The sequence below is a fragment of the Sinocyclocheilus grahami genome, unplaced genomic scaffold, assembly GCF_001515645.1.
Source record: "Sinocyclocheilus grahami isolate Dianchi unplaced genomic scaffold, SAMN03320097.WGS_v1.1 scaffold344.1, whole genome shotgun sequence".
In the NCBI taxonomy this organism is placed as follows: domain Eukaryota; kingdom Metazoa; phylum Chordata; class Actinopteri; order Cypriniformes; family Cyprinidae; genus Sinocyclocheilus; species Sinocyclocheilus grahami.
The window spans coordinates 534,819-545,548 of NW_015505523.1; the positions used below are offsets into that span (position 1 = coordinate 534,819).

The window sequence follows — 10,730 nt, forward strand, 5'->3', positions numbered from 1 at the left end:
CTGCTCACACACACTCATACAAATAGTTCATAATCTGAGTTATGTGATTAGCGCAAATCAGTTCTGTAACCAGACAAACCAGCTGTGATCTGTCATGTTATGTTCACGCCAGATGGTATACAGTATGTCACGTATATTACATGCAATTTATAAATAGGTTTAATCAGATTACTATTTCATTATAAATCTTGTGTAATCATCACAATTACTTCCTTATAACATTTAGCATTGCATTGCATCATTATATCCTGCTAAAATGCAATATTTTTTTTACCTTATCAGTAATAATCAGACATACTAAACCTAAAAATAGCATTGAAGCCAATGTTTATGTATTTAATTATGTATTTATTAGTAGAAAAGAGAAACAAAAAATTCACAAGTGGTTAAAATATTCAAATATTACATAATTAACAGCTTATTTAATACCATATGGTCACTGTAACAACACACAAATACATATAATGTAATCCATCACATTTTTGCACACTTCCACGTGCTCTATATACTATATAAATACTCCTTATGCAGTTATTAGTTGCAGTGCATGGAAGAACTTTGTACCATTGTGCATGAATGCCACAAAGCATAATGTAAACAATAATAAAGGACAAATGACGAAAGAGATTCACAGTTCTACATAAATACTAACTGAAATTTGCTAGTGTGCATGTAAAAAAACCCTCTCACATACATACATATATACAGAATATACAGTTTAAAGATGCAAATAAATATGAATAATGATTATTTTGTGATGTATTGGTCAGATTATGTAATTGTTGCAAGTTTCACAATTACAAAGGCAGCAAAAAGACCCATTTTAATTCAACGCAATTGAATACAGTAGTAATATTGTTTAAAAATCATACATATAGGGGCTTATAGACAGGGTTTAGCCTAAACCAGGATTAAGCCATTGTTCAATTAGGACATTTAAGTAATTTTTATAAACATGCCTTAGAAAAAAGCATTACTGGTGTTCATCTTAAGACAAAACAAAGGCACTGACATGTTTTAAGATCAGTCAGTGCAAGTTTCTTTCAGTTGAAACAGCTTAGATTTACATTTTAGTCTAGGACTAGGCTTAAGCTTTGTCTGTGAAACCGGGGGATAATGTTTATTTTAATAGATTTTTCAAGAATTTCTTTTTTTACTGCTACCATGTTATTGTCGCAAGTTTACTATTACGAAAGCAGCAAAAATACCTGTTTAGAAATTAAACGAATACAGTGGAAATCCCAAATGACATCCCAAAACAATGCAGTGATGCATAACTGTACAGAATACAATAAACAATATGGGCCTGCCTGTTATAAATGGGGTTTACGGACCACCGACCTACTTTAAGACTCAGATTTATTCATCTTAAATCTACTCTGCTTTAATCTGTAATTATTTGCAGATTAATTCTAAGCAATATTAATCAAAAATGAAAATTTGAAAATATGCATGCAAATCCAATTATGCTTAGAGAATAATATTCTTGAAAAAGAGCTATTCAGAAAGAACACTGTAAAAAAGTGCACAATGACCAGAGCAACTGAAGACAGACAGAAAGAGAAAGAGGTGGCGAATGTATTTATACATACTGCTCTTTGGGGAAGGTGTATGAGGAGACGGGCCCGAGGGGTGTGGGGTATGTGAATATGGCTTTCTGGTTACCGTGCTGAGTGTAGGGGCTTTGGGGCAGGAAGGTCAGAGGAGGTTGAATGGGAGGAGAGTGTTGCTCCAGATAATCCTCTTTGTTACACGCCAAACGGTAACTCACGTAGTCTGCCGTGTTTGGGAGCTCATCGTAGAACCTCCCGGGGCTCTGTGGGAACAAAGATACAAGGTCAGATAGCAAGAACGAAGTAGGAGAGAATGAGCGCTGTGCATATTTAATGAGTGCGCTCCGGCACACGGCTGACACTGTCACCCTGATATTATGCATGCTGGTGCTGACACAATCAAGTTTGGACCTTTTTTCCAATTCAGAATACGTAAATGTTTCAAAAGTAGCAAAGTTCAAGGAAGTTATACGGAGTTATTGTTAAAACATACTCTGTGATAATTAACTATCAGGGAGAAAGTAACAGCATGTTTGTTCTCTTCTCCAGTAGGAGGCGCTCTCTGCTCACTGTGTCTATGAGGCCAGAGGCAATTCAGGTTTATCATGAAAGCCTCAGTACCTCTATTCAGGTCGGTAGTCAGACCATGGTGCATTAGTGCATCTTTTCATCCGATAAAATGGCCAGAGCCCTCACTGGTGATTCTGTGGCTTTACTGAGTGCTCTCTTACCTGGAAGTCATCAGCTGCCTTCTTTTTAGACGAGGAAGGCTTTTTGTGGGCAGAAGAAGAACTATCTCTGCAACAATAGAGAGGGAGAGATATAGGGTCTTAACTTCAACAATGCCATAAAAGAACTACAGGCTAGTTTTTTTTGTCCCAGAAATGTTACTAAAACACCACACCGTATCATTGAAAAAATTAACCTATAAGGTTAGTTATAACTAATATGGTTATATAATTTTAGCTTTGGCATAATTGTTTGTCCAATAATGTAAAATACTACGATGAGAATGTTAAAATTCATAAACAATATTACTTGGATATACATATATTATAACATTATATTTAATATATTTTTAGAATATTTAATATATCTTCATATTATATTATTATATGTAGTTATTATATTTATTTATATGTGTATAATACTAATACTGTAAAACCATAATATATAATATATACATTATATTAAATACACACACATATTAAATATTAGTTAAATAACATGTATTTATTAAAATAAATAAATAATATAAAATATAAAATGAATATTATTAAAATATTATACAGTATATACACTATGTACTGTAGATACACTATATATAGACTTACTTTTTTGTAATATTATAAATAATACATCTATTATGCATAAGCACATACAAATATGTATTTATTAAAATAAATAAATAAATACAAAATATTAAAATATTAAATGTTGATATATATATATATATATATATATATACACATATATACTTTTTATATTATAAAACATTGTCATATAAAAGCACATACGTATTTTTTAAATATTAGTTGAAATATATATTTTGACATTAATATGATTAATAATATGAAATAAAAATTAAATTCTAAAAATATTACATATAATGTTTTGTATAATTTAGTTAGGACAATAAGTGAGGTAAGAAAATATGCTTTGTAGACAGTTTAGTCAATGAGGCCTCAATAATGAAATCTCAGAATTTTATAGATGTATCCTTGCAAATGTAACATTTTAATGAGTTGAATACTTACGAGTCATTGTCTGACCCTGCATGTTTGTGCCGCTGCTGTTTGTTGATCAAATATATTGTGCCAGCTATACTGAGGATGATGCCCAGTGCAATCACCCATCCAAGGACACCCATCACCGTCTCTGCAGCGCTCAGTGGCTGGGGTTTCTCTGCAGGAAAAATATGTGTTGGGCATCTCCTTGCTAATTCCACCATATACACTATATAACACATCAAGTCATTGACTCAGTATTACTTATGTATTCAAATCTGACATGCCTCTGAAACATGTTTCCGCTCTAACATTAACGAGAATAGCTCTATTGTATGACCTATAGTCCTATTGTTTTGTGTTGATGAGAGAAAAAACCCACACATCCGGATCTCATGCCCTTCTTTTGTGCAAACTCCAACAACACCATACCAACAAATGGGGCTGCCATGGAAGGGATTCATGGGAGCTTTCCCTTAGGTCACTGTGTACATAAAACAACAATGATGTAAATGCCAGCTAGTGAAAAAGAGGATTTGTCGTGTGGTGCACTAATGGCTGTAAAAGAGATGTTAATGGCATAATGTGTGCACTCGAAACAGACAATACCCAACCTCAAATAAGTGACTGACACCACAAAGAATGTCCTGATCAGATTGAATTGCTCTGCTTGGAAAAAATGTTCTTATTCATTTATTGATTCTGATATATTAGAAGCAAAACATTATTCATAATCAGACGAGGACATTACAGGTACATTTTTATCTTGACTATCTTAACTGAATTAATTTATACATTTTTATTTATGTCAGCAGAGAAGACTTATTAACACTTGTAATTTCACAAATACAAATTACAGGAGTACAGCAAAAACACTATGTTGTTCTTGGCAGCATAATGAAGTTTAACTCATAAACGACACAAAAACACATCAAGAATTTCCTGAATGAATTACGCAATGTTAACAAATTTATGTTACTGAACCAACAGGGCAATTTCTATCATTATTGTGAAAATGACCTCTTTGCTGATTTCTAAAAGAAATTGAGAAATTAAAAAAAAAAAAAAACTCATAAATCTTTCCAATTAGCACAAAACACATTGTATTAGAAATTTTACAGCATATCATATGGAAGTACAGTACATTAGCTGAACACCACTTGCAAAAAAGACCAATGTAACATTCAACCAGTTTGTTCCTTGGTGTCATACAAATGAAATAATTTAGCATTTCAAAGCACTTATATAATACAATGTTTTTATAACATCTTAAATAACTTCAAATATCAAACAAGAACTCATATTGTAGATTGCAGCCATTGAGACATGCATTGAATCAATGACTCTTAAAAGCTACAGCCATATTTTAATTGTGTGATTGTTTATATACACATTTATATTCTTTATAGGTGGTATTTTACTACTGCAGTGCAGCTTTGTTGTACTGTATTATGGAACCTGTGATTACAGCAGCCAGAAATGCACTATTCTGTTTTAAAAAAAACTATATCTGACAAAACAAGGCAAAGTTTACATGAATCATGCACAAAATTATATACACAGTGTAAGATGTTCACAATTTATAGTTTATAGTGAAGTTTCAACTGCTCTTAAGTAAACACTATCCCGAGGCGAAAATTCTTTCTCAATACAACGGCACTGTCAAGACATGTATTATCTTCCAAATAAATGCCTAGTTTATGTTAGAGATAACTCTGTTGCAAAACCTAGTGAGTCAGCATCCTAAGCGTAATGGAAAATAACTGATATTGTTTATATACACATTTATATTCTTTATAGGTGGTATTTTACTACTGCAGTGTAGTTTTGTTGTACTGTATTATGGAACCTGTGATTACAGCAGCCAGAAATGCACTATTCTGTTTTTAAAAAAACTATATCTGACAAAACAAGGCAAAGTTTACATGAATCATGCACAAAATTATATACACAGTGTAAGATGTTCACAATTTATAGTTTATAGTGAAGTTTCAACTGCTCTTAAGTAAACACTATCCCGAGGCGAAAATTCTTTCTCAATACAACGGCACTGTCAAGACATGTATTATCTTCCAAATAAATGCCTAGTTTATGTTAGAGATAACTCTGTTGCAAAACCTAGTGAGTCAGCATCCTAAGCGTAATGGAAAATAACTGATTTAGGACACCAGCACAACCCCCCCCGTTATAAAAAAAAAAACAAGTGTGCTCCCCCAAAGTCCACGGTATAGTTCGAACACTGGTGTAGTAACCATGTTTTTTTTTTTTTTTGATGTATTGATTACTACTTGTATAACCACAGTTTTTGCCTACTACAAATACCATGGTTAAACTATGGTTAGTATAGTAAAACCATGGTTAATTTTTGGTAAGAGGTAAGGAAGAACACAAATCACTATTGATTTCAATAGAGTTTGAAGTTAGCCTGATGCTAAGCTCACAGCACAATACGCATATACATACGCAAATATTTTGTAAAATAATTACATTTAAATATGTATATCGCTATTTTTAAATATAAGAAATATAACTTAGAATTGCATAATAAACCTCTTCATCTCATTCTATGTGAGAGATTGTAATGCTGATTTAGAATTTGGCTAAAATGAGGGATTTTAAGAGGCTGCATAATTATGCAAATATCGATGCATAATTACGTTGGCTACTGTAAACAACTCGCTAGGTTTTGAAACAGAGTAATTTTATTAGGCAAAGTCAACAACATGGCCAATCACTGGTCCATCTCCAAACATCTATCATCCGTTTGGATTTTCATGTCAACAATGTCCTCTGGTGAATCGAATCCATTGTCAGTTTGGATCCCAAAGCCTGCTTCAAAAGGAAGGAGATGACAATGAACGAGAAGATGCTGAGAGGCCCATGCGGAGAAGCTCAAAGTCTTGAGTCCTACACATACCACTCTTCTTTCGAGATGACAGAACCGTCCATCTGAGGAATCATGTCCACTGAGACCTCCACCTCAGATCCGTAATCATAAATGTAAGTCTGCTCACTATGTCCGCATCTCTCATGGTCCTCGACCAGTCCCATGTGGTAGGCCTTGATCTTGCTGTCATTGCAGTTGTGGAACTCCTGAACACTTCTTCCTAAGATACTGGAGCCTCTGTAAAGTTCCAGCTTCTTCTCTTCATCTGAGTCTTCGGAGAAGGTCAGACTGTGAGGTAATGAGGGGTGTGACGGCACGCTGCCAGCCTTGCTGTAACCATTTCCAAGGATTTGCTTCTTGGTACTGTAATCTCCTTTAAACATGCATCTCCGGCGATATAAAAACACTACCAGGAGCGTAATGGCGGCCAACAGCACTGTGCCACAAACAACAGCTCCACCAATGATGGCAAAAGCTTGCTGTGTCTCCTGAGACACCTCGTGTGGATAGCTAGGGAATTCTGGGTAAGGAAAGAGATCACCTCAATTACCAAAAGGAGAATGAAGTTGTTAAAGACCTTGTGCGCAGTGTTGGAGCATTTCCGTTTGAAACAGGAAGTGGGGTCATACCAAAGGGCTTGTATCTATATATTAAACAAGCCATAGGCTGTTAGACAACCATTCAAAAGTTTGGGGATGGAAAGATTTTTTTATTATTTTGGAAAAAAAATCTCGTGCTCACCAAGGCTGCATTTATTTGATAAAAATACAGTAAAAACTGTAATATTGTGAAATATTACTACAATTTAAAATATTGTAAAATCAAATTTATTCTTTTGATGACAAAAGTGAATTTTCAGCAGCCATTATATAGTCTTCAGCATCACATGATCTTTCAGAAATCCTTCAGAAATCTTTCTGATATGCTGATTTGGTACTTAGAAACAATTCTTGAAATGTTGAAAATGGTTGTGTTGCTTAATATTTTTGACAATTTGTGACACTTTTTTTCAGTGGAAAGTATTATTTGAAATAGAAATCGTTTGCAACATTATATAAGTCTTTACTGTAACTTGTGATCAATTTAATCTCGATGAATAAAAGTATTAATTTCTTTTAAACAAAACAAAACAAAAACTCACAGAGCCCAAACCTTTGAATGGCAAATGTACTAAAAGCTAAAAAAAAAATCATAAACTTTTTGGAGTACACTAGCATAATGGACAATGACTAAAAGTCACAGAGCATTTAGTCATTGTCAGAGAATTTTGATTTCACAAGGTCTTTAAAAAAGCAACATGGGTAGAAAGAGGAAGTTGAAATAGGAAGTCTTTTAATTTTTTTGTATGTCTTCCCCATGGAATTAAATCCCAGGTGCCATCACTATGCTAGAGACTGAACCATGCAGCAGGCCAGAACCACACATACATGTACACACAAGTAAATGTAAGTATGCAGTTTCTATAGACCACACCTTATGCTCGCAGCATGCAAAGAGAAAAATATGACTCAAGAGATCCTCATAGACAAAGGTTCATTCAGGAGCCACATGCAGAGAACTTGCAGCCACATGCAAAGTGCTGCGCCAGCAAGCAAGTTAATCAAAGCAAAACACCTGAGGGCTGAAGAAAAAAAATACAGGAAGGAGACAAGCATCCACATTTCAGGCAGTGAGCATCTACATTGTTTACTGACAAAACGATGGCATGATCATGGCTATTAGGTGATGTTTCAGAGGCAGTCGAGAGTAAGTTTAGGGCAAAAGACAAAAAAATTCACATGCATATCCACATGCACAGAAGCAGTTAAGCCACATGCTTTCACAGTCGAGTAGGAAGTGTAAACAACACACCTGTGACAATGACCTCAACGGACGCAGAGCCTGTCCCAATGCTGTTGCTAGCGTCACAGATGTATGTGCCTGCGATGTCATAGGTTACAGGACCTTTAAAGATCAGCACATCGTCACGAAGCTCTGCTGTACTCGGCATAGTTCCATTCAAGCTAGAGAGAGAAAAGGCTCATCAGGTCATGCACGAGAATTCACTTAAAGGAGACATATTATGCTTCTTTTTACAATATGTAATACAAGTCTCTGGTGTCCCCAGAATGTGTCTGTGAAGTTTCAGCTCAAAATACTCCACAGATCATTTATTATATCATTTTGAAAATGCCTATTTTGAGTGGAAGCAGAAACACACTGTTTTTCGGGCCTGTCTCTTCAAATGCAAATGAGCTGCTGCTCCCTGCCCCCTTTTCCATCCAGAATAGATCTGCGCCATTAATCAGAACCAAAACTGCGCCATCTGTTTTGGTTCTGATTATCATATTTATCGTGCTTAAATCATGCATTTTAAACCATATGAGTTTAAACTTCTGAAATACCTTTTCTGAGTGCACACATCCGAAGCACACGGACAGAAAGCGGCTGTCACAGCATGTGAGTACTAAACTAAGTTCTCATTCACCCACAAGTTTACGTTAAAAACACACACGAGTTACAAAAACAGTCGGTTATGTCTGTGAAGGTAAACTGCTGGGAAATAAATTGCATGTTTATTTTAGATCTGTGGCAGCAGCAATATACAGTAAATAAATCAATAAATCCACTGCTCTCTTGTCTCCTCTGAGGCTGAGACTCTAAATAGTGTTCTGTGCTCGTCTGTGCAGCCAAAGGCAGAACAGTTAGCATGTTTTGCTCAAACTTTCGCCATTGGCATTAGAGCTGGTACAGCGTTGTCGCTTGCAAAATCAAAATGACGGCGCCGTGGGTGGAAACTTACAGATTAAGGGGCGGTAATGTTATAATGAGAACCCTTTGCCACGTCACAAGGGCAGCGAAATCTGACGCGCTCATTTTCTCAGACGCTTGTAGAAAAAGGCTTACCTTAACAGTTACTGTGTTAATCTTTTTCACGTTTCCTTGGTTGGTAGATGCACCGGGGACCTGATTATAGCACTTAAAATCTGGAAATCTGGAAATTTCATGATATGTCACCTTTAAATTAAAACTGAAAGAACTGTGACTGAAAGAAGCATAAATGTTTTTAATTTTTTAATAGAGTGTTCTGGAATTAATATTGAAAAGTGAAATTACATTTGTATCAGACTGTAATTTTGGCTTGACCCTCAATAACTGTGTTTATAGTAATTCACTTACAATGAAAGTCTATGGGCCAAAGCATTGTACCAGGGTAAATGTTACAAAACCACACATGTATAGCCAGAAAGTATAGCCATTAGACTTGAAGAATCAAGATAAGCAGATCTAACAAAAATATGAGATGCAAATGCCTTGCCCCATGGACCTCCATTTTAAGCGCATTGCAAACAGAGCTGAAATGAATTTCTGTGGCAATCAACACATTTCTTTGGCATTGATATAATATATAATATTCAGTTGTTTAGGCTATGGTATATTTTGAGATCATCATCCATTTCAAAGTATTTTAACTGAGCATAAATAAATATGTGCAAAATGTCATAAAATGACATACTATCTCCACTGAAACAATGAGATGGGTGGATTGGCATCAGCCAAGCAGGTGAGCTGAACGTTTTCTCTGTTCAAATACCAGTTCCCATCGAAGCCTTCTATTATCACCTCTGGTTCATCTGTAAACAAGGAGAAAAGAGAGCACAAATTTATTTCAGAACTTTTCTTTTTTTTTATTTCCTTCAATGGACATTTAATAAAATTGACTTTAACAATAATGAATATTTAGAATAAAATTATTTTAATCCATAACCCATGAGGATATATTTAAAAATACATTTTAAACTAAAAGTTAAACTGCAATTACTATTAAGCTCAAATGAAAAAAACATTATAGTATAATAAGTACTGTTTTATTAAGTACTACTATTGAAATTAAATAATGAAATAAATTTAAAAAATTTAAAGCAACTTGTAATAAATTAAAAATAGTGTGGGGTTAGTAAGATTTCTAAATGTTTTGAAAGAAGTCTCTTATTATTACAATTTAAAGTAACTGTTTTCTATTTAAATTCATTTTAAAATGTAATTGATTCCTGTGACGACAAAGCTGAATTTTCAGCTGCCACTTCAGTCTTCAGTGTCCTTCACGATCCTTCAGAAATCATTCTAATATGCTGATTTGATGCTCAAGAAAAATGTCTTATTATTATCAATGTTGAAATCAGTTATTTATGCATATTTTTATGGAACCCGAGAGACTTTTTTCATTATTTTATTTATGAATAGAAAGTTCAAAAGAACAGCATTTATTTGAAATATAATTTATTTGGAACAATCTAAATGTCTTTTTTGTCACTTTTGATTAATTTAATGCATCCCTGCTGAATAAGTATTTTTTTTTATCTTACTGACCCCAAACTTTTGAACAGAAGTATAGCTGGTTTCTTACACTGAATGTTGAGTGTTACACTGTCTGTGTATTGTTCGTCATTATATGTGGAGACGCAGGTGAGCAGCTGTTGGTGTATTTCTCGACTGGGAACCACCAAGTAATCACTGCGCACTGTGACAGTCCCATCAGGGTTGCGTATCTCCTGGGTGTTGGATTCTCCATTTAAATCAGTT

The 10,730-nt window shown here is 34.5% G+C and overlaps 1 protein-coding gene across 2 annotated transcripts in view; it reads right to left on the reverse strand.

Moving 5' to 3' along the window:
• Positions 1-1,105: 1,105 nt before the first annotated feature.
• LOC107548171 (nectin-1-like) overlaps positions 1,106-10,730 on the reverse strand; it is a 35,966-nt gene continuing 26,341 nt past the window's right edge. The window contains exons 4-9 of one of the 2 annotated variants that reach the window (XM_016228745.1): positions 10,555-10,696; positions 9,664-9,781; positions 8,019-8,170; positions 3,311-3,458; positions 2,285-2,351; positions 1,106-1,816 (exon numbers count right to left, since the gene is read on the reverse strand). In XM_016228745.1, coding sequence (XP_016084231.1) covers positions 1,583-1,816; positions 2,285-2,351; positions 3,311-3,458; positions 8,019-8,170; positions 9,664-9,781; positions 10,555-10,696 — 861 coding nt within the window. In that variant the 3' untranslated portion in view covers positions 1,106-1,582. Of the gene's footprint in view, positions 1,817-2,284; positions 2,352-3,310; positions 3,459-5,582; positions 6,113-6,197; positions 6,688-8,018; positions 8,171-9,663; positions 9,782-10,554; positions 10,697-10,730 lie in introns of those variants that run through there. The other variant, XM_016228744.1, reaches the window with a different exon arrangement.